Genomic DNA, 22,304 nt, shown 5'->3' with positions numbered 1-22,304 from the left:
TCGCATATATATAGTCATCATAATCAATCGTTTGAATTCATGCTATATCACCTTTAAGACCATCTCGACCCAATTTTAGTCCCTGCGGCTCTGAAAACTCAAACCGAAAGGATTTGCTTCGGACAGACAGATAGGAGAATGTTGTTTACGGCACAAAAGCACGCTCTCACAATGAAAATGCTTATAAAAGATCCATTCATGCTATATGAGTAAAAGCAAAACAGCTTCTTTATACCCCATCTTTTCTTTGTTCAAGCGCTGCATAAAGTAGGATTTGATAGTCCCGCGTCATACATTTTTACGTCTTTTCTATTCATGTGTATGAATCGGTGTCAACCTCCTTCATCAGATGGGACAAGAGTGAGTACGTTGAGACTGAACATCACTTGAGAATCTTTACTGAAGAAGATAAATATCTACGCGACCTGGCCTATGATTTGGGATGGAGTTGCGAAGAAAGTAGGTTATCCAATTTCGTACTCTTCCATATTGGTCGCTAGACCTGGACACGACACTCCAATCAAAGTATCTTGAAATAATCGGAAATACATGCAAGATTATCAAGACCAAGAAACTCTCCACGACCGTCTCTACACGAAAGCAGTGCTTAACGATGTTTTTAATCGTCCAACACCTGAGGACCTTTACGACTTCTGGCCAGCGCCACCTGGTGAAGGCAGGAAAATATGCCATCGATCTACTTTTTTTCGTGCCGTTCGACATAGGAGGTCTTTCATGTATATGTCCATCGACAGATAATCGGGCTACCGTCTCCGTTGCCGATCAACAAGACAGAGATCGCCCCTGAGAAATCTTTGGACGCTTAGGATATCTGTGTCGTCTCAATCTCCGGTTGTCATCCCGGATTTCTCTCGTCATTTGGGAGGGGACTATCTCTCAAGGCATCGTGTAGATGTATAGACTGCCAGTGGACAAAAACACATCCGAGATTATAACGACGCTGCACGTCCTCCATATCTTGTCCGATTTCAGCTCCAAATCACGACGAAATGCTGCGTTAACAACTAATCACGAAAGAACATTTTTTATTGACCGCGTTGTGCCCATATTTCAATACATGACTGATCAATGCGGATTGGTTTATTTTCATTGGTAAGGAAGACTGGAGGCTGGGATGCCTCTGTACTCGTTTAACAGTGTGTTCCCACGGGAGAAGTATCTATGCAATGCCATAGCACCGTCAACATGGATAAAAACACGTGGACATGCAAGCCAACTACATATGCTGACGGCACAGGGTTCACTACCTCAGTTGGATTTGTAGATGTTGAACGCTTGATAATGCGTCAAATTAGCTGATGCGTGTTGTTATACTGTAGAAATAATTTTCACAAAGATTCACAAAGATGGCATTGATACTCGATGCAATGGCACATACAGAATTCTCATTTCGTTCTCATCATTCATTCTCATTTCGACATTAATTTTCATAGTAAATACTGTATATCTTCGGAAGATCGACGTCGTACTTCACCTGAGATTTTCGTCTCGAATGGCTTTTCTAGCTGAAACCACAGAAGTTTGGGATTTATCTCGTTTCGTCCTCGAAGCAAAGTGAGAGCGAAACAAGCTTGCATTATTACATCATAAAAATTGTTTGTGGCATTTCTTGTCCGTTTCTACTAAAGTACATATATTACTATTACTACTACTGCTACTAGTCGTCATCTTCTAGACCGTTCGCTTCTTTCCAGTACGCGGCCAAATTTTCTGCAGTGTCTCTCTTTACAGGATCAGGCTGAAGCATGCGTTCGAGCAGTACTTGGAACGTGTGATCTACAGCGCCCGCTTCTTGGCACGCAGCAGCGACGAGCGCATCCAGACGTTTCAGATCCATCTGGAACCGTTTGCCGGTTGCCACCTGGTATACAACGCAGCCTAGCGACCAGATATCCATTGCTTGCGAGACTACTAAGCGGTGGTAGTTGCGGCGTTTAACTGACATGGCAGATGTCAGCATTTCCGGCGCGCTGCAAACGTTCAGTCTCGGGTTAGTCGCCGTTTCGCCATTGATCGCTGCCTGATCAAAGTCGCCAAGCTGCCAATCCGATACCGTCTCAGCGTTCTCAAAGTAGAAACAGAGAGGCGAAATGCTCAAGTGAGCGATCCTCTGAGCGTGGAGATCGCGGACAGCTTCCAGCATGGCGAAAACCGACCATGCCTTGAATGCAAAGTCGTGCGGGTCGATCGGTGCGTACGTGTTTGGATCGAGTATATGCTCCAGCGAATGGTCTGGTGTGCACGGTGAAGTAATCCACAGGAATCGATAGCCGCCGCGAGGTGTTGGTGTATTCAAGTCAAAAGCGTCGTATTGCTTAATAAATCGGTTGGAGCGTGCAACGCCCATCGTTTTGATATTTCGCATGAATGCATCTAGCGCTGTGTACGAAAAGTAATGCAACGTGTAAAGACTGCCGTTCTTTGTAAAATTGCGTCTCGCATGTCGGTTGTCCTGCTGCTGCAAATTGGCTGGTCCGCTCACTGGCAGATAACCCATTTTCTCTAGAACAGTGCTGCTTGACGTTGCATCCGGCTCCAGAGATGCTAGCTCGTCGCTGTTTACGTGAAGTTGCTGAACACGAGGTACTGATGACAGCAAGGAAAGCAGCGGCATTTCGCGCTCTCCTTTCTCGCCGTCGACTATGAGGAAATCTCCAGTGCGATCTGATCGTCGGCGCCGGCGTCTGCAGAAGAGCCATGCGAAGATACCGATAATCAACGCTGCACCGACAATCGAACCTACAACGGCGCCGGCAATAACACCTGCTCTGTTGCTTCCACCATTCGATTCATCAGGTGCGTTTGTCGCGCTCGGTTCCGTAGACGATCCTCCATTGTTGGATGTGCTCGAGGGTACAAAGTCGCTGGTGTTTCCAGACACTCCTTGGAGGGACGTACCATCGGTCGATCCAACTAGAAAGTACTTTTGTGGGCTGGTTGGGTTATCCAATACGAGATAGGTCGATCTCCAATGGGTCGAACTTGACACCGGTGCAGTCTGGTTAAGTGGCTGCGTATCTCCAAACTATGTACATTCCGCCACTTGAGCGAACAACATCTCTCACTCACTTTTCAAGCTGAGCATATATATTGGACATTACCCTGAGATAGCTTAGATACTCGTTCGTACCAACCGCAAGTTCGGGCTGGCTGCTACCGCGGTCCAGCGGAGCAATGGCTGCTGTGGAAGGCATGGTTCCGGAAAAGTTGCTGGATTGCCACGACCCCAAGTTCTGGAAACTAACAGATGAGCCCAGCGCTGCTGTCGCTTCGCTTGTCTCTCCAAGCACCATCAGAGAACTTGTATTCGTCCCTGGAAAGCTCACGAGACGTATGGTAGATGACGATATCGGTACACGTTGCGTCAACGGAGTCGAAAGTGTGTCGCAAAACGCTTTGATGTATGATCCATCTGTCAGTGCGATGCAGTGGCTGTTGCTGCTTCCGCCATCCTGCACCGTGATCGGTGCAACCGTCGCGAACCTGGTAGCGTCTGTCTCGCCCGACAGTATAATGTCGGCAACCGGCTGGCCAGGACTGCTAAAATCATTCACCTTGCTCAAATCGTAGATACGGACTATCGGTATAGGCTCTTTTTGCGTATTGCATATCAATATCTATCTCTGATTATTATTGCAAGCCCCTTTCTTTTTCACATTACCCGCTCTTTTGTTAAGACTGGTTCCAGTGGAAACAGTCGTCACGCTTGACGACGGTGAGGGCGAGGCGGAACTTGTTGAGACAACATGCTGCTGCGTATCTCCTCCAGTGGAAGCAGATGACGTTATTGCAGTGCCGACAAGATATACGTATGGACTGTAAAATGCGCATGCCTGTCCCAAGACAAAATCTGTAAGGTTTGCCGAGCCATCGAATCTGATATCTATGCTGCTGTGACTAGCTGTATAGATGGGTGTGGATCTGCTGTCACTAGATGAATTGAAGAACACTAGGTACGAGTCTGTGTATGCAAGGCATCCTTGCGGCATGGTGGGTGTGGAAGAAAGGGAGGAGAAAAAGAAATAAAATAGCATGATGGCGCTGGCGGCCGAACTCTCGTTTGGGGCTGAGCGCACACTGTTGCTGCTACGAGCAGGCAGCAGGGCTTGGGCTAGGATTGTGGAACGTTTCACGCGGTGAATACAAAAAGCTCCTAAACTGTACATACAAACTTTGTGCCAATATGCGAAGCCATTCCTTTGCTGCTACTTTTTTAATGTTCTAGGATTACATAACGGTAAATTTTGGGCAACATCGTCGTCGTATCACAGAGACTAGTCCATTTGGCAACATTTGTTTGTGAAATAGAGAGTTGAATGAAAATTGCTTAGAATCCAATAACTGATGCAAGTTTTCATTACTATTTTCAGGTATGTACAAGGGTGAGGGGAAAAAAGCGTCAAGTATATCTATTGCGATGCACGAAGAACAAAGTTGAGGAACCGAGAAAGCAAGGTTTGAGGTGTCTCAAAGAAGGAATAAGCTAAAAAAAAAATTATGCTAGAGTCTCAGCAAAAACAAATTTGAATGCAATGCATTGCAAATACGTTACCTTTTGAAGCTACAAGGATATCCAACATGGGCGACAGCAATGCTTCGTAGTCGACGTTTGGATCCGAGAGAATATCAGAATGTTTTGCCCAGGATTTGTCCAACACGCCAATGCTGTACATATCTTGCTTTGTGAATAAGCACGGCAGTGCTTCAAACAGTGGTTTGAATAGCTCCGGACGACTTTGCAGCGGGTCAGATTCTAGTTCGTTGACAAGGTAATACATAGGATACTTGTTGTCTGTCTTGGAACGGTAATCGATGCACGTCGCAAGCATTTCCTTCTTTTTGTTATTCTGAAGGATACTGGTCAGACGAGCTTTATCATCTTCTGGGATGGACGCTGCTACAGCTTGGTTGATGGGCATGTCGCCAAAGATCTCGGTTATAACGCCTGCCATGAGATCTTTGCTATCTTGCTTGCTCATTTCATTGATGGGCACGGGATCCAGTTTATCCAGCTCGTTAAAGTAAGTAAGATTCAGATACAGCCAGTTGTATGCTTTGCGACCACCCAGCGTCATTGTTATCTTTTCAGCTGCAGCTGTGAGGGGCGGCAGACGGTCTGGCAGTATAAACAGTCGAGATGAAATGTCCTTGTTCAGCGCGCTCAAGCCTTTGCTTTCTCCTGTTGGGTATCGGGCCGCTGAAGCCAGCGACCCAAACTGTATAAGACGCTGTTGGATCTTTTGGATTTGACTCGTACGCATCAGTCTCGGTAGCGGCAACGTGCTGGACGCTGCTGTTGCTGCATTTTCGTCGATCAGCGATCCATTTTTCGGGAAACTCATAGGATCCACAACGACCACATCCGCTGGGTCGACGCTGCCTCCCAAAGCCGACTCTGCTGTGCCCCATCCATGTCCCTCGGTTCGTTCGATGATCTGGATACCGTATTTTTGCTGCAGCTCGGTGAAATCAAATAGCACAGACCATGGGATTTCTGTCCACTCGTCGATCGTTTCACAAGGCTCGAGGATTGTTTGCCAATATCTTTTATCAGAACGGCATAGTTGTCTCAAAATCGCTTTATCTTGGGCTTCGTAGCGTCGGGATAACGTGTCGAACGGCGCCCAGTCATAGGATCGACCTAGCCGCAGCTTGGGCGCTATTATAGTACGCTTCGTCTCAAACGCAATGCGGATGGCCGTTCTGAATGCTTCGTGTTGTTCCGGGAAACCTCTTGTTAGAGACTAATGTCAGCATCGCTCCCACTGATCTCAGTAGTCTCTCTTTTTTACCCGTGAGGAAACCATGAGAAATAACCCGTGCCTCCTACGCGTGTCCCGGCCTCCTTGGATTTATCCAGCGAGGAGCTTAGAGACCGTTCGGGAGTGTACATCATTGATGCATATAGAACAAGACATATTATAACTGTCAAGCCGGCAAGGACTACTAAGCGTGACGCACGCGGCATCGATAAAATGCTTTGATAAACAGAAGAGAGAAAAGGAGAAAGCGAGAAAAAAAAGGAGCTGATCTATATCCATGTTAGCTTGGCAACTGTCGGACCTTCCGGACAATAGTGGGGAACATAAGCAGTGGTGGGTAAAACAATCAAATGATGACGATGATGATGGTACAAGGTATAGTATATATATATACAAATGTAAAGAAAATTACTCCTGCTTTTTCATCTTCTTCTTACGAATCTTGTTCTCTGGTAGACCGCCACCAGGCTTGTTCCATGAGAGATAGCTGGTATCGCCCAATTTCCTGTATTTCAATGTCAGATGCCTCGATGTATTCATGTACTAGCGGTTGCATAAGCTTACCTTGGCTTGATGAGGTGTACGAGCGTAAATATTAAGCCCAAAAGAACACACAGAGCACCTATCGCCATGTATGCAATACCAATGTAGGGGTTGCGGCCGCCAAGAGAGCTCGTCGTCGAGAGCACAAGCCATTTCGTACCACCATACTGGAGAGTATCAAAGTCTAACGCATTCAGGAGCTGTGAGCATGCCATTCCCTAAGTTTACCACATTTTACATACTCATATCAATGTAGACGCGCCATCGTCCAGCCGGTAAATCGTCGTTATCATTCCGAGCCCAAATTTTTCTAAAATCTGGCAAGGCTGCCATGTGCATCCAGACTTGAAAACGCTCCATATTCTGAAGATCCGGAGGCGGATGTTGTTCATCGTAGCGACCATTAGGATACCGAAGCGCCCAGTTCGGTGGAGGAACGATCTGTGCAATATCGTACTGCGTCGGTTTGTATTTTTTCTTGTCGGATGGCCAAGCAATGCCTTTGGTGGAAAAGGTGTACTGGTCGTTCGGGACATTGACGGAAGTGAGGTTGGATGCGGTGTCTATCAACAGAGTGTGAGCATGAATCCTGCTCAATGCAGCTTGCTTTTTCCTCTCCTACCATTAAACATGGAGTTTGCTATGAGCCCACAAGGGTAGATGATATCTGTCCCGCTCACAGCGAGAGGGTCACAGTTGGTACGGTACGTCGATCCGCTTGCAGCGTGGCCGTAGAGCTGGTTGGCATCAAAGTTCTTAATATACAGACGATGGTTCTGGTAAAAGTTGGTGAGGCGGTAATACATGAAAACAGGCCCATTCATAGTAGTGGGTACGGTGAAGTCTAGCACGCATTGCCGGATAGTCAAGTTGTTTGGATTCTGCCACTCTGGGTCGAGGAATTGAGTGCTGTTTTGATAATGAAATGCGGGAGGTTCCATGTTGCTCGCATTTACGTCTTTCGAGAACTGATAAGCGTACGAGCTGGGTGCGAGGTATACAGGGCTACTGTAGGATCCACAATGAGAATAGTCAATCATTAACTCATCCACCTGTTAAATTAATTAGCCATCGTTCTTGTTGCCAAGTTCGCCATAATTCTTTCTTTACTTACTCGCCCGCTCGACCAGTACAACAGTCCTCCTATTGGCAAAAAGAGTATGCCTACAATGAAAAATGTAGGCAGTACTACTCGAGGCGTCATTACAGGCTGCCATGCTGGTAATCTCTGCTGTCGAAACGCCCCATCTATCAAATAATAAATTAACCATCGATTGAGAGCTCTTCCAAACAATAAGCGCATACCTTTCGGTCTCCGTGATTCGGGTTTCTCTTCCTCTTCTTTGCTAGACTGTATTGAATTCAACTCTGGCTCTTGCATGTGGCAGCTGGGGTGAGGTGGGAGCGATTCTACACAACCGAGAAATTGTTCGGCCAGCAATTTTGCCGCCGATCCTTTTTATCGTCGGAAAACCCGATAGACCCCGCCCAGGGCAGCCCTATTTTGGGGATATTTGACTGGTTCGGTCGTAGATAAAGCGTTATAGATCTCGTACTTACTACGCATCATTTGAAACCATCAGATATTGCAACACCTCTATATATGTACATAGCCGCATCCAGGATTAATAAACTCGACCGCTTCCTATGCATGTTCGGTCGTTTGGCTCCATAGTCAATCAGGAGCATAGCATCCATCATATTCCACATAAAACTGCGAATCTAGTTCATGTAGAGAAGGTGGCCGAGAATATGGTTTACAACACAAGAACATGCTTTCGAATCGATAACATTCATAAAAGATCCATCCATGCTATATGACAACGATAAAAGCAATATAGCACCCAAATACAGCATCTGAAGATAGAGAAGCAAGGAAGTCCGTGAGTATATGAACGCGGGCGACTTCCTGTTTAAACGCTAATAATTTTCTTGTTAGGTATGGATATTTGCACTTCTTTAAGTCGGTGGACGCGACCAAGATTATTATTTCTGTATGAAGACCAAGTAGTTTGCCGAGGACTAAAAGTGAAAACAACATACAACGATACAAATGGAAATTGAATTGTGTACGAGATAAGACCATGGATTTCTTGTTGAAGGTCCTCAAGTGTACAAATTTTGCAAAGCAGAAACCTGTCCCAACGGCAACTACCATGCACGTCGGTTCAAAAATCCCAATTCGAATGGAAACTTTGTAATACATCTTCCAAGTCATAAATAGAGATACGGATGCTCAAGGAAATGAGCGATACCGGACACTGCAGTACGCATCACTTGCTGAAGATTGCTGTGACTCTCCTTGCTCCTCTAATTATTGGTTTTTATCACTAGACTGCCCTCAGATTCTTGCTGATATGCTTGAATTACCTATAGCCGTGTATGATGGCTCCGGTAAAAACGCTAAAATGTTCTTACCTGTGACAACAGAGTCGAAATCTTGGCGCGGCCAATAATGCTTCAACTGCTAAGGGGAACCATTTTTCGATCAAGACTCAAAACTTTCCGTGGCGGTCGATCAACTTTCAGCATAAGCAAGCGTGCATTCACATGGGCATAGAAGATAAATGGTCATATCAATCGAAATAAAAGAAATAATAACGGTTTATCATACGCTATCATTCTCCTAGCACCAGAAAAGAAAAACCCATCCATTTATGCTGTATGGCATATCATTATTCATGTATTGAACTTCCAGAATAGCAATAACGAAATTCTGTGGATATTCCTTGAGTAAATGGATTGCATATCGATAGTTTAGGTCAAAAGCTCAACATAATCACTCTTTAGCCTAGTGACGACATCGACATTATGTACATAAAGCATACATGATGGTACCCATTGACTACATATAAACAGGAGAACTCGCAGATTGCAATGTCAAAGGTCACACACTCTGTTGCTTGAAGATAGCTTCATCCTGCCTGTTCCCTGGTAGCAAAGAACTCGTCTTGTTCCTGTCCTTTTGTGGTCACGCTGTATTTCCTGTAAGACTGAATCAGAATACATAGCATTTTCTAAACATGTACGTTAGCTTGAGGAAGTCTATATGTACAGCCTTGCATTGCTAACACATTTTCTCCTTACCAGCATGAATAAACTGTCAATGGTCACTTGATGTTTAGAGATATTCAAAACACTCTGTGCCTAAAATGAAGGAATACCCGGAGAATTCCTCGTGAATAAGCGGATTTAGTGGATTCTTGTATTGCGAACAAAGGTTTTATTGCAATGCTATGGTATGTTCTGCTGATGTTTCTTTATCAGGTACATTTACTGCAATGGTGTTTCGGTCACGTCCCCGAACTAGGGTCCCAATAAATCAGAACAACATACAAAAGTTTTCCATGGGTAAAATGCAGTTAAGGTTCTGTAAAGTACCGCCATTTGGCAATCCGCCAACGGCAAGTTCTCAATATAGCTTGTATGTACCAATTTGTAGTAGCAGCAGCTGCATTGATGCAGTGACGTGAATGCGAGTCGTGCTTGGACTGATTAGTTATGGTTATCTAGCTGCACCTGCAACATTAAAGTTGCGAAAAATACCGCCCAGGACCTACCCAAAACAAACTGATCTCGGGGAATTCGTGTGGTATCTAATGAAACATGACTTTACCGTAATTAGCAGGCCCGTGCACTACTGCGCTTTTAGCATATGAGAATTTTTATTTTTTGCAAGGGCGCCACTGGCAGTAGTATATAAAGCTAGCTGTCAGGGACGAGCCAAGGAATCATTCTCAAACACAACCATGACTGTTTCTGAAGCTGCACGAATCTCTGCATTGTGGGAAGACTTTTTGCGCACAAAGTTCGGAGAGAACAAATCAAACAAGCAGACCGAGGCGTTTCGCGACTATGTCGAGGCATCAAGCACCGTCGCCGCCTTTTACAAGGAAAACCACGAGAAACAGACTTTGGCCCACGTGGTTACCATGAAAGAAAAGTACCAGAAACTGGACAAGGCCGAAATGGGTGTATGGGAAGCGCTCGAAGTGCTCAATGGTCTCGTTGACGAGTCGGATCCCGACACTGAGCTTCCGCAAACCGTGCATGCGCTTCAATCCGCAGAAGCTGCTCGTCGCGATGGTCAGCCTCGGTGGTTGGTCCTGACGGCATTGATCCATGACCTCGGCAAGTATCTCTTCTTCCTTGGCGAACCGCAATGGACTGTAAGTGCATATTCTTCCTAAAGTATTTGTGAGACACTCAAGCAGGTGTTTTTTTGGCGTGCTTGTCGTCAGGTGGTAGGTGACACGTTCCCCGTCGGATGCAAACATGCAGGCAAGGTTGTCCATCCCGAGTTCTTTGCTGGCAATCCCGACAGCAAGCATCCAGTGTATAGCACCAAGTATGGCATCTATGAGCCAAACTGTGGTCTCGAGAATGTGCACATGAGCTTCGGCCACGACGAATATCTCTACACTGTCTGCAAGGATTACTTGCCTCCCGAAGCCCTGTACATAATCCGATACCACTCCTTCTACTCTTGCCACACTCAAGGAGAATACTCCTGGCTGCTCAACGAAAAGGATACAGAAATGATGAAATGGGTCAAGACTTTTAACCAATACGACCTTTACTCCAAGGCCGAAGATGTGCCTGACGTCGACGAACTCAAGTCTTACTACCTTGAATTGATCTCAGAATACTTCCCAGACAAGATCCGATGGTAAAATGGAGACATCTTCTTTCAGATACTTATTACCTTATTCCCAACGAGAAATAAAGCCTTCAAGTTGAGTCTCTTTATGCGAAATATTACACAAAGTACTCTATGGCCAAGATATATTCTGTACGCTTAATCGCTGAAGGTCGATTTGGCCACCTCGTCAAGGATGGATCATAACTGCGTTACTTCTTTGGGACTTGCTTCGGACAGACAATAGCTGCTTATGTAGTAGTTGATGACAATATGGCTTACAGCATAAACATCTACTTTCCAATCGAAAACAATTTTAAGATCCATTCTGGCAACGATAAAAGCAAGGCAGCTTCTTTATTCCCAGCCTTTCATTGGTTAAAATGCTGCATAAATTTCCACATTTGTAAGCGCTTTAAACCTCTCCGTCACATTTCCGTAGGGACTGGTGCCAAACATAACCTCGATCTCCTTTTTCTTCAATACGATTAATCTATCCAACAGTGACTACCTATCTGTCTATCCGAAGTAAATCGCCTTTCAGAAACCATATATTCTACACCCATCTCGGTCTCCTTTATGCATTGATTACATTCGTCGTAGCAAGGAAGATTTCGCCAACGTGTCTACAGCCCCACCTTAGTCAATGTCCATGCACTGAGATCCAGCTTGACTGGAAATTCGCTGTCGAAGGTTCCTTGAGACTGCAGGATTGATAACCAAGGCAAAGTCGGACGACAGGTCGGCGGAGACCCTTGCTTCAAGGATCGCCACGAGGAAGCTACATGGGAGGTCGGGTCTGTTTGCCCTGATGTTTACATTGATCTTCCCATCGATGTGGAAGACGGCTTGTTCTCTTCGGTCAAAAAGTTGTCCAGCTATTGACAACGATTCGCGTACAGAAACATGTTTACAACATGCTTATAACATTTGATTATAGGCCCTCAAGAACATGGCCATAGCACGTCTCTTGGCTCACGTCACATTGATCAACATGATGGAGAAGGCGAAGGCATGTTCCAACCCTAAATGCTTTCGTAAAGCATGGTCAACACGCTCGAATTTTAAGACACAACAGCGTAAATAAGCTGCCAATATCAAAGTAGCGCTTACTATCGGCAAGATGGAGCTGATAACTAACTATCTGGATCCTGTTTTGAGTCCAACTACTTCATCAGCCCGATGGACGTCGCCTCTTCCAATGGTAAGACAAACCAGTGCTCTTGGATTACAAAATCGATGGAACAATGGCTGTTAGGCTAAACAGATGCGGTAAGGAGTTTGGCTCAATACAGATGAATCAGCGTCCAGATGGAGGCATGACGCTGACAAAGCAGATTCAAGACGTTTACGCCTTGGGATTCTGCGAGGTCAAGCCTGCGAGCGCAGCCATACGCCATCTGCTAACGCATACTGATACTTTTCGCCTGGCAATGTTCTGCAAGAACGCCTTTGACCGCGAGGAGGTGCAATGCACTTTGGGGATTCAGGCTGTCGGTAAGTTGATCCAAGGAAAGACAGGATGGAGCTCATTGATGGTGTTATCTACGTAGGTATGAATGTCACTTTCTTCTTGTGTGCCTTACATGCCGAAGCATTATACCCTTTCTTGAAAATCGGCCAGATTGAGGTGCCAAACTCACTGGATACACTGAATGTGTTTCTGGGCCATTTGGATACTTGCAAACAAATTATGTGCACGTACAACAGGTTTTGCGTCCGGAGGCCCTCTGGAGACAAGATTGTCTGCCGGCAAAAACGACTAAGCCTGACACACAACCAAGTTACCGATGTGGTTCATGATGTTAACGATTCGGTGACACCTTCAGTCTTTTATTCCCAATGATTGAAAGGGATATAAATATGATATATGCAACTTTTTCTGACCTATTGCGGGACGAGATCCAAGTAACCCATAAGTTCTCCCGGCGCAGCGTACAGTTGTTTCTCAAAAATGGCATTGCTGGCCATGGTGAGGGCAAGCACGGTAGAAGGAAGCCCAGCGGCAGCGCCCGTGAGAGGGCCCCCGTGGAGGTCAACCCTGTGCGAAAGCCCGGTGCCTAAGTGACGGTTGCTGCGTTCGTGTGCGCGCGTGCTCGCATCCTGAGCAACTGGTAGCGTCGTCGTGTTTGCCTCCCGTCTTTATCGCATCAACGAGAGACAGTGGATTTCAAGAGATCAAGTCTCACAACTCTCCTTGTAATGCAAGTCTCGACAGTCATGTGAATTGTCCGGCAAACGTAGACGAAGAATACAAGCACCGCCGGATCTGTCAAGGTCTCTTACCAATTCGAATGCATGAAGCAAAGCGCCACCACGTACAATAAGTTCTGCACCAGAAGGAAGCCGGAGGACACCAACCAGAGGCATCCAGGCCTGTTACCTATATAGGTTAACAACCTGCTCATTTGGTCACAACGGTTGTAGTGCATCATTTTTTCTTGTTCACAAGTCCTCGACAAGCATGTACTGCCAATCCTTAAAGAATGATGCATTTGATAAATCGCTTTCGCGCTCTGGCAAATCAGACGTTGCATAACCAGAAAGTCTTGTCGCGGACCGTGACGTCCCCACTTGGAAACGTGTAAACTTCGTGGTGAGAATCAGATCAGAGCTGCTCTCTGTTATGACATTTATCTAAGCACTTATGGGAATGAGAGACAAAGCCTTCGAAATCTCACAACCTTAAGCTAATGGATTCTTCAGTAATTCTGGTTATCATTGTCTCTTTTTCCAAAAGCCTGTTATATTCAACTTTGCTCTTAACGATTGACCAGAACTCACTCGATGGGTGAGGGTGAACACGAGGGAAGATAAGCATTATTTCCGAGACTTAATGTACTTTTGAATATATCCTCAGATTTGTGGTTTTGCGACACCATGTTCACTGACGGCGAGCATTATTTTAAGATGTAGAAGCAAGTCTCATATGCAGACTGGCTACTATATTTATTCCGGGCGGCGTCCCTGTATGACGTAATTTTCTTGGCCAAAGCGCCCTTATATGGAGCAGGATTCTTGCAGATGGTTGCATTAACCCATCTCCTTTTTTATTCGCTTTTCTTTTTTTTTCAGTTTGTAAAGCAGCAAACATGTCACCCGCTCACGAGCAGACCGACGTTGAAAAGATCGAGCATGTCCCGCAAGAACAAAAGGGTGCATTCCACTCTTTCTTGAAATCATTGACATCCTTCTCGGGCGACATATCCGCACTCACATGTCCGCCGTTCCTGTTGGCACCAGTATCTTTGATTGAATACTCGTAAGTGCTGTAAGCAGCCAGGTATTCGATTCGAGAAGTGGCTAATGTTTTATATCAAGAGAATACTGGGCACAGCAGCCAGATTTGTTTACAGCGATCCCCTCTGCTGACGATGAATGCCAACGCATGCTAGCGTTTATCCGTTGGTACATTTCTGCCTTGAATGCATCTTTTTCAAGCCGTGTCCCGAAGGGTGAATGGGAAAAGAAGCCTTATAACCCAGTACTCGGGGAGCGTTGGTTTGCAACCTGGGGTGCTGTTGGAGCCAGCGGAGAAACGCAGGTTGTCTGCGAGCAAGTTTCGCACCATCCACCTGTCACCGCATTCTATATCCACAATGATAAGCATAAAATCACTCTGAACGGACATAGCGGACAAAAAACGCGATTCTCAGGCACTTCGCTCATCTGCGACCAAACCGGACGCGGACTGGTTACTTTGGGAGCGCGCGATAATGAAACTTACATGTTTACACATCCTTCACTTACAGTCAACGGAATCTGGTATGCCGCACCGTACGTCGAATTAACCGGCACAAACTACATCCAGTCATCCACCAATTATTACACCACCATCGAATTCAGCTCGAAGGGATGGATTTCCGGTGAAAAGAATCACTTCAAAGCGCATGTTTACAAGAACGGCGATAAGAACTATACGTACAAAGTCGAAGGCCAGTGGAGCGGCAAATCTACCCTCACAGCTCACGGCAGCAAGGCGTCGGAACCGTTCTTGGATGTTGCGGAGCTCAGACCCGCCCAGTTGTATGTCAAACCGCTCGAGGAGCAAGGTCCGCTTGAATCCCGTCGAGTGTGGCAGAAGGTATCAGTGGCCATCCGTGCCGGAGACGTTCAAACTGCCGGTGAAGAAAAGAGTGCCATAGAAAATGAGCAACGAGCGCAGCGAAAGCAGCGCGAACAAGATGGTATTGAATGGAAACCGGAGCTCTTTCAATGGGTGGAAAAAGAACCGCACATAGAACAACTTTGCGAAAAGCTCAGTAGCAGCGTCAAGATCAAGCATAATAACGGTGTTTTGGAGACAGGAAACTGGGTGCACAAACATCATAGACAATGAATAAAGTAGCTGCAATAAATCATGGAAATGCAAGCAGTTGTCGAATGAAAAGTTTGAGTTCTAATAACATAAACAGACGCCGTATTGTTCCTTTGGATGCCAACAAAATGCTGTGTAATCCAGCTTCATGAGTGAGATAATACAGGCTATCATAGGGTTACTGTGGAAAAATCCAAAGATGACATGAAGTTCTATCAATACGACGATCTCCCGGCAGACAAGAACCTTTCCCAGCTAGTCGACCCATAGATTTTCAAACTGACAGAGAAGGTGGTGCATGTGCCATGTAGTAATTAAAGGCGAACCGAAGCGTTCTGTAAGCTCCAACAGAGCAAATCCCCTTCCCATCTCGAGTTCTGTTAGGCCCCCGATTATCCCTACAGCTCGCCCCTCGATCACAACTAGATCTACACCATAAACAAATACAGATGATGGATGTAATAGTAACGAATCATGTACATGCAAGCCGCTCTCGTGTAAAAACTTTGGGTTCTGGTGGCAGTATGGAAGATACCCAGTTGGGATCGTTTAGCATTGAAACATCCTTTTTGGCTGCAGGCAGTTTCTATGAGATAGCACGAGTTAAGACACATTATGAGATAGTATAAATCGTGATGTATGTAGCGTACCTTTAATACATTGTAAAATGTCTCCTCTTTGGATGTGTATTCTCGCACAACGTACGGCGCACCGAATTCATGGTAAATCCGAGTATCGTTTATCCGAAACAGAACGTCGTCAACGCGAAGAAAAAGGCGTTGTAATATCAAAAAGCATGATGGCATGACTCGCTACGTAGGATGGACGAGTAAGAGTTGGGTGTGGAACGTGGCGTTAGAGGCAGTTATCTGTGCTTACCAGCCGTATGGACAACATAGTAGTACCGTTATCTGCTAATTCATCTTCATACAAAATGTTTTCATTGTAGAAAAGAATCGGTTCCTTTTGCTTCAATCGTTCGAAATCTACTTGAGGTTCCTCTGCTTGTTCAAATTCCCCTCCTCGCAACACAGTGCCTTTGTAAGTCGTTGTGTACGTCCAATCGTACGGTTTGACGACATCCTTGATATTTGTATGATTTGCTGTGCTGTCTACACTGTCAGTCTGGCGTCCTTTCTGGCTACTACACGCTGCTGCAAGGTATACCTCTTTCGTGTCCACTCATTGGCATATGCTACCTTGATATACTCGCTGCTCTCTGGACTGGTATCCACATACCGCAAAGCATCGTATGCATTGAACTCGATAGCTACTTTATCCGTTGCGAACGTAATCCGGTTGCTTCCAAACACCATTTCTGGAGGAGGAATGCCAATGTCCTTTTGTATGCTACGTTGTTGAACACAACGTCAGCGTGATAAGTTCGAAGTCTTTCGATGCTGACATTTGAACTTACTTGTCCATTTCGGTAGAGTTGCATATACTCGCTTTCTCGCTCGTGATAGTCCACCCATGGAGACGGATGCCTTGCTTCATCCCACTCTTGACATTGCCTTGTTGTATTAGCTCGTGAGTTGGTAATCCTCGAGGTGCCGGAGAAGTCTGCATATGAAAAAAGTAAAGAGCCTGGAATAGATTGCCTGCGACGCGCACACAGGTCAATAATGAACACAGTGTGATTGTGATGATAATAATAGTGTAATAGCCATTTATAAGTATTATTACAATTGGATATATGAGAAAAAGACTCGAAGCTAAGTATGACAACAAGGGAGGGGTGAAGGAGACAAGAACGGAAAGGAAAAAGGGATATTTACAGAGATCGACTCGCGTAAAAAACTATGAAGATTCCTCTACATCTTGCTGATGTATGCGGTCCAGGGTTGATACAGCTGAGCGTACAGCTTCATCTGCGCTCCAGTGGAAGAAGGGGTATTTATCCTTTGGCAACAAGATAGCCTTGACGGGATGGCTGTCGATGCTTACTTTGTCGGTGTAACTTGCACTGTGCAAAGATTCGAGATCGTATTTCACGGATTCATGTTGATGTTGTTGATGTTCAGGGCCGTCCTTGGAAGCCGGAACAACAGGCAAGATTTCCGCGGGTGATGTAAGCCGCGATGCACCGTCAGGAGTTACTTGAGCTCTGGGCTGAGTGCCGAAACCAGCGACGATGAGGGATTGGCGAATACCAGGATGGATGATATTGATGAAATGGAATTCAACGTGATGACCAGCATAGCGGTTGAGTGCATTTTGTACATCAACGATAGCCTGGAGACCGCTCGAATCCAAGTTGTTGACGCTGGCAAAATCGAGGATAAGCGCGTGCAGTTTTGGCAAACCTGCTCGGGCGGCATCGGTTTTCGCATTTGCGTCGTCGTTCCATGCGCGTTCGCCTTTGCTCAAGGTCTTGCCACCACGTCGAGTGTGGAGCTTGCAGTATTCGATGATGCGATCAGCAATGTAACCAGAGTTGGGATACGTCATGGATTCGTCCACGCGGCACATCAAGATACCAGCAGGTAAAGCTTCTACCAATTTGCCGAGTGAAGGATGGTTCTCGGGAACATACAGGTAGCTCTGCTCTGCAGACTTTTCGTTGTTCTCGTCGGATGCAAGCGGAATTCGACCGAGTGCTTGGAATCTTGGGCGGGCAATGCGGAAGAGGAGGATAACAAAAGATGCGGCGATGGAGGCATAGATACCATACTCGACAGTGGTGAAGAATGTGACAATAACTGCAGCAACGAAGATGAAAAGTTCCCAAAGGCTCACTGCAGCCAATCGCTTGACGTAACTAGGGCCAGAGACAAGATCAGCGACGGCGTGGATGACGACTGCTGCGAGGGTAGCATCGGGAATGTAGTAGAAAGCTGGCGTCAAGGCGTAGAGAGCGAGTACGACAACAGCCGCAGAGAAGACGCCGGCGATGGGGGTCTTGACACCTGAGCGAGCTTTGATGGCTGTGCGAGAGAACGAACCAGTCGAAGGGTACGCGCCAAAGAACGCTGCCCAGATGTTTGTGAAGCCGATGGCGATAATTTCCTGGTTAGGGTTGATGCTGTAGTCGTTAATTCTTCCAAAGGATTTGGCAATGGCCACGTGTTCAAGAATAAGAATGATGACACCTGAAGGCAAAGAGGAGGCAATGGCACCGATTAAACTGGAATCGATTTGAGGAACAGCCATGGCCTGGAAACCTGGAGGGACGGTCTTCAGGATACTGATAGGGCTTGAAGACTTGCCAATGTTGATTAAGAATGCGATTAAGGTTGCAAAAATAACGAGAATGCCGTTGCGCATGATACTCAGGAAGAAGAAAAGCGTGCTGTGCTTTGGATATCGTCTAGTGAGCCATTGGCAAAGGTATCGAATGCCGTAGAGCCACAGCAAGCCAGTCAATCCGAACGCGACGTCGAGTTTGGTGTTGGGCAGATTCTTGAAGAAATTTCCAAATATCAAGTACGTAGAATCCTGGGTATTGATGCCCTTTATGCCTGTATATTGCAAGCAATGGATCAATTTATGTGCGCTCAAAGGTTTTGCATCGAGATTCCCGTGTATTTACCGAAAAGCTTTGGCCATTGGCCGATAGTGATCGTGATAGCTGAACCAGTCATAAAACCAGCGATAGCAGGGCCTGCATTGATTTTTTCTCTATTTAGAAAATACACCCATGCAAGTGAAACAGGATGATGCACCACTTACCAGGAATAAGGTCAACAAGGATACCCAGTCGGACCAGACCAATGAACATCGCGATAGAGCCCGTCATCAACGAGAAAACAACGGCGATCTGCTCTGCAGTGACGTTGGGGTATTCGGCAGTGACTCTTGTAACGGTTTGTCCAAGAAGAAGAGACATGACGGCTAATAGATAACCTGTGTAAATAAACCATACTCCTTCTTTTCGCCAAGTTTGTCGCACACGTTACCAGTTGGACCAATAGAAATATCTTTAGAAGTGGCAAACAAGCAGTAAACACATAGACCAACAAACGCGGTGCTGTGAAACGTGATCAGAAATTCACATTGCTTTTACTCTTTACCTTTTTCCAGAAACTTACTATAGACCGTATTGTGGCGGAAGTTCGGCGATCTTTGCATAACCCATACTTTGAGGCACAACGACGATACCGACAGTTATACCTGCGATAAGATCTCGGAGGAGCCACTGGAACACTCGATAAGTAACTGTGGCAGTCCTAAGATGCGTTCACTGTACCAACCTGAAGGTTATAGCGGTGGATCCACTGTGCGATTGGTAAGAGAGCAATGAAATAATCCTTTATGAAGCCAGGGATCTTGCGAAAGAACTCCTCAGTCTCCCGCCGATAGTCGACTTTATCGTAGTCGATGATAATACTGTCAGCGTTAGGCATATCGCTAAACAGCAATGGTATGCGTTGCAAAGGGGGGAAACAAACAAGGAAAAAAATCTCGAGAAGAGTGAGTTTTGCGCTGCTTATATAGGACCCAAGCAATCGCCTGGGCGGTAGTTGCTAAACTAGGAAGTTCGCGCAATGGCACAGGCGATTGCGCAATCGATGGCTCGTATTACATCTTGCTGCAGATGGGCGACATAAGCACTTGTTTTAGCTTTTTCAACCAGATCAACATCTCTGTGATCTCGATGGCGCCTATCCCGTGAGTCGAGATAGCATCTTTCTTTACTTGATCTAGGAACTTTGAAAGTGACAGACGTGTCCAATGTGTAAAGTCCATCTTTGGAAACACAAAGCCGCTTCTATCGGAGATTCGTTTCATGACAACATGCCGTAAAGGGATCGTGCAATTTGGGTCAAGTGCGAAAAGAGCAAAAAACATCGATTTCCCTTTTCTGATGGACAAGATATGCTTATTTCTGTACCACCACCTCATCCAGCCTCCTTTCAAGTACGATGCGAATACGCTTGGATAACATTCTGCTCGTGACTTCGGGATATGTATTTTTATTTCTCGAGTTTCTCTCCAGTAGTTTGGAGCCCAGCAGGAGGGAGGATCTTACGCCATTCGAAGCGTCAGTGAATGGCTGCTTAAAGTTCTGGAGTTTTCGTCAATTTCGATCGGAAGCGGCGGGGAGCCGTCTCCGTCTATGATGATCCAGTGAGGATATTACAACAAAGTGATAAACCTTTACAAACATCCAGGATGATCGAGATTTCTCCTATCTCTGAAAACATCACGTTGTATGTATTCTTTGTTGATATTTGTTTCAGAGTGACCTGCAGTCGTGCACATGATTTACAGAAACCGTAAACGCCAATGTCATCTCTAAGAAAGCGACATCAAAAGCAAATAAGCGATGTGCGGCGCCCCCTCCCCGCAAACGAGTCAATGTCATCGAAAGATGTGCATTAGTAGGCAGGATAGTGCGGACATGTTTTTTAGTTTATCAAAAAACCCATCAGCCACATTCGATCTGTCTACATGATATTTCCAAACCTCAAAAACGAGTGAAATTTAGCTGAACCATTGCGGGTTGTTATCTGGATACTGTCAATAACACCATCGCAGCTATGTAGAGTGGATGACAGATTTACAAGCCAAACTATGTGTGTTTTTTATGAAACGTGACAACACGAGTATGTAAACAAGAATACAGCCATGTCTGCTGATTTGCAACAGTTACACAATATCTCTCAGGATTGCGACCAAATGATGGATATCACACCAATTCCTAGATGAAAAGAACATGAAGAAAAGTCAAAAGGGAAGATGGCCATCTCGTGGAAAACGAATTGTATGATCTCTTATGTAATTTTTAAACGGGTAGCAGGTATTCTACTTTACACAAGACATACCGCGGTATTCACCATCCAAACAAAGTTTTCCGTGTCGTCAGGGAGCACGTGTTATAACTTTCTTTTCGCGGTACTTTCGTTGATTTGCCAAAACGTAGGCTCTGCTCGTTTCAAATTATATTATTCTATCATTATTTACAATTAATTCGACTGCTTGTGCTGACTAGTCAGGGCTCTAGCAAAATAGAAATATCAGATCTTCTGTGAGATACCAAGTTGCCTACATCCAAACAGCGTATTTTTCAGGGCCAGCGCATCAGATCAATTACTCGCTTCTAAACTGCTGCGGACAGCAGCAGAGGGGATATCCTGATTGCTTCATCGGGTATAGGATAGTAGTTAGGAGCGTCAACTTTAATAGCTTGGGCCAAGCCAAGGAACAAGCTCATCCAGTCAGTGCAGCGGTATGTGCAGTTGGGTTATCGGAAAGTGACAAGTAAAGCCCATTCAATAACCGCCATACGTTTATGCATGCATACCATCCACCAAAAGCTGTGCAACAGGAGCTGCTGGTTGATACGCGGAAAAAGGTTCATAGACCTCCTCCTTTCACCAGTGCTCATCTTTCAAATGACTGAGCGATGTAACACAAGCTTAACCAATAGCAAGGATACATGCATGCTGCCGCCAGATATCTTTGCTGACAAGAAGGAGACGATCGAAACTCTTGAAGCTCTCTTGTCGCTAGCAGCAGAATGCGGTGACGACCATGATTACTACTATTACCACGACCACTTTCGTCATGGCAAACGTCGCAGACATGACAATGTCGATGCCCAATTCAGCGCCCAAGAAGGATCAACTGCAAGTCAAGATTCCGATGAAGACGATGACGACGATTACCTGGTAGACGGGTACTGGACTGAAGAGGAATATCTCGCCATCAAAGTTTACTACGAAAACGAGGAGCACGTTGACCGCGACGTTATGGCGGTCTTTACACACGGATTTCACAAAGTAATGGAACAACGCGAGACGAGCACGGCTAAGCGTGCTGCAGCAAAGCAACAGCAAACGTTGTCAGCAACTACTATGCAGGATGATTGATGTCAAGTAGTCAGATTCGCAGAAGGATTACAGTTCGCACAATCCAGTAAATATGTTTACTATTTAAATTTGACATTTGCATTCATGCATGTGCCAAGTGGTGGGGAGGCTCCTGCTCCACACGTGAAAGGTCCAATCGTATCCATTTAAACTTGCATATACTATCGCAGGATATACTCTTTTTTTTTTCACGGCCGGCAGTTTGC

The 22,304-nt window shown here is 45.7% G+C and overlaps 11 protein-coding genes across 11 annotated transcripts; 4 read left to right on the top strand and 7 right to left on the bottom strand.

Moving 5' to 3' along the window:
- Window positions 1–1,678: 1,678 nt before the first annotated feature.
- On the bottom strand, window positions 1,679–4,010 carry VTP01DRAFT_1938 (uncharacterized protein; the record flags this gene model as incomplete). The annotated part of the gene is made up of 3 exons (XM_069380343.1): window positions 1,679–3,046; window positions 3,123–3,613; window positions 3,683–4,010. The coding sequence occupies 3 exons, from the start codon at window positions 4,008–4,010 to the stop codon at window positions 1,679–1,681; spliced, it is 2,187 nt and encodes a 728-aa protein (XP_069238362.1).
- Window positions 4,011–4,430: 420 nt separating this feature from the next.
- Window positions 4,431–5,989, bottom strand: VTP01DRAFT_1937 (uncharacterized protein; the record flags this gene model as incomplete). The annotated part of the gene is made up of 3 exons (XM_069380342.1): window positions 4,431–4,504; window positions 4,574–5,754; window positions 5,814–5,989. 3 exons carry the CDS (start codon window positions 5,987–5,989, stop codon window positions 4,431–4,433), a joined length of 1,431 nt encoding a protein of 476 aa, XP_069238361.1.
- Window positions 5,990–6,191: 202 nt separating this feature from the next.
- VTP01DRAFT_1936 (uncharacterized protein) lies at window positions 6,192–7,707 on the bottom strand (the record flags this gene model as incomplete). Its single annotated transcript, XM_069380341.1, has 6 exons — window positions 6,192–6,288; window positions 6,348–6,510; window positions 6,569–6,889; window positions 6,949–7,378; window positions 7,441–7,574; window positions 7,632–7,707. The coding sequence occupies 6 exons, from the start codon at window positions 7,705–7,707 to the stop codon at window positions 6,192–6,194; spliced, it is 1,221 nt and encodes a 406-aa protein (XP_069238360.1).
- A 2,368-nt stretch (window positions 7,708–10,075) lies between these two features.
- Window positions 10,076–10,999, top strand: VTP01DRAFT_1935 (uncharacterized protein; the record flags this gene model as incomplete). Its single annotated transcript, XM_069380340.1, has 2 exons — window positions 10,076–10,495; window positions 10,568–10,999. 2 exons carry the CDS (start codon window positions 10,076–10,078, stop codon window positions 10,997–10,999), a joined length of 852 nt encoding a protein of 283 aa, XP_069238359.1.
- A 17-nt stretch (window positions 11,000–11,016) lies between these two features.
- Window positions 11,017–11,292, bottom strand: VTP01DRAFT_1934 (uncharacterized protein; the record flags this gene model as incomplete). Its single annotated transcript, XM_069380339.1, has 2 exons — window positions 11,017–11,098; window positions 11,174–11,292. The coding sequence occupies 2 exons, from the start codon at window positions 11,290–11,292 to the stop codon at window positions 11,017–11,019; spliced, it is 201 nt and encodes a 66-aa protein (XP_069238358.1).
- Window positions 11,293–11,348: 56 nt separating this feature from the next.
- VTP01DRAFT_1933 (uncharacterized protein) lies at window positions 11,349–12,811 on the top strand (the record flags this gene model as incomplete). The annotated part of the gene is made up of 6 exons (XM_069380338.1): window positions 11,349–11,371; window positions 11,676–11,826; window positions 11,906–12,002; window positions 12,054–12,169; window positions 12,243–12,462; window positions 12,519–12,811. The coding sequence occupies 6 exons, from the start codon at window positions 11,349–11,351 to the stop codon at window positions 12,809–12,811; spliced, it is 900 nt and encodes a 299-aa protein (XP_069238357.1).
- Window positions 12,812–12,852: 41 nt separating this feature from the next.
- On the bottom strand, window positions 12,853–13,335 carry VTP01DRAFT_1932 (uncharacterized protein; the record flags this gene model as incomplete). Its single annotated transcript, XM_069380337.1, has 2 exons — window positions 12,853–13,076; window positions 13,155–13,335. The coding sequence occupies 2 exons, from the start codon at window positions 13,333–13,335 to the stop codon at window positions 12,853–12,855; spliced, it is 405 nt and encodes a 134-aa protein (XP_069238356.1).
- Window positions 13,336–14,057: 722 nt separating this feature from the next.
- Window positions 14,058–15,304, top strand: VTP01DRAFT_1931 (uncharacterized protein; the record flags this gene model as incomplete). Its single annotated transcript, XM_069380336.1, has 2 exons — window positions 14,058–14,227; window positions 14,287–15,304. The coding sequence occupies 2 exons, from the start codon at window positions 14,058–14,060 to the stop codon at window positions 15,302–15,304; spliced, it is 1,188 nt and encodes a 395-aa protein (XP_069238355.1).
- A 451-nt stretch (window positions 15,305–15,755) lies between these two features.
- VTP01DRAFT_1930 (uncharacterized protein) lies at window positions 15,756–16,852 on the bottom strand (the record flags this gene model as incomplete). Its single annotated transcript, XM_069380335.1, has 5 exons — window positions 15,756–15,869; window positions 15,934–16,095; window positions 16,163–16,391; window positions 16,451–16,633; window positions 16,701–16,852. 5 exons carry the CDS (start codon window positions 16,850–16,852, stop codon window positions 15,756–15,758), a joined length of 840 nt encoding a protein of 279 aa, XP_069238354.1.
- A 231-nt stretch (window positions 16,853–17,083) lies between these two features.
- On the bottom strand, window positions 17,084–19,629 carry VTP01DRAFT_1929 (uncharacterized protein; the record flags this gene model as incomplete). The annotated part of the gene is made up of 6 exons (XM_069380333.1): window positions 17,084–18,744; window positions 18,816–18,887; window positions 18,956–19,117; window positions 19,183–19,253; window positions 19,315–19,421; window positions 19,477–19,629. The coding sequence occupies 6 exons, from the start codon at window positions 19,627–19,629 to the stop codon at window positions 17,084–17,086; spliced, it is 2,226 nt and encodes a 741-aa protein (XP_069238353.1).
- A 1,992-nt stretch (window positions 19,630–21,621) lies between these two features.
- VTP01DRAFT_1928 (uncharacterized protein) lies at window positions 21,622–22,098 on the top strand (the record flags this gene model as incomplete). The annotated part of the gene is made up of 1 exon (XM_069380332.1): window positions 21,622–22,098. One exon carries the CDS (start codon window positions 21,622–21,624, stop codon window positions 22,096–22,098), a length of 477 nt encoding a protein of 158 aa, XP_069238352.1.
- Window positions 22,099–22,304: the final 206 nt, after the last annotated feature.

The sequence above is a fragment of the Rhizomucor pusillus genome (genome assembly GCF_041956525.1).
Source record: "Rhizomucor pusillus strain CBS 183.67 unplaced genomic scaffold VTP01scaffold_11, whole genome shotgun sequence".
Classification (NCBI taxonomy): Eukaryota; Fungi; Mucoromycota; class Mucoromycetes; order Mucorales; family Lichtheimiaceae; genus Rhizomucor; species Rhizomucor pusillus.
This window is presented reverse-complemented; position numbering and strand designations above follow the sequence as displayed.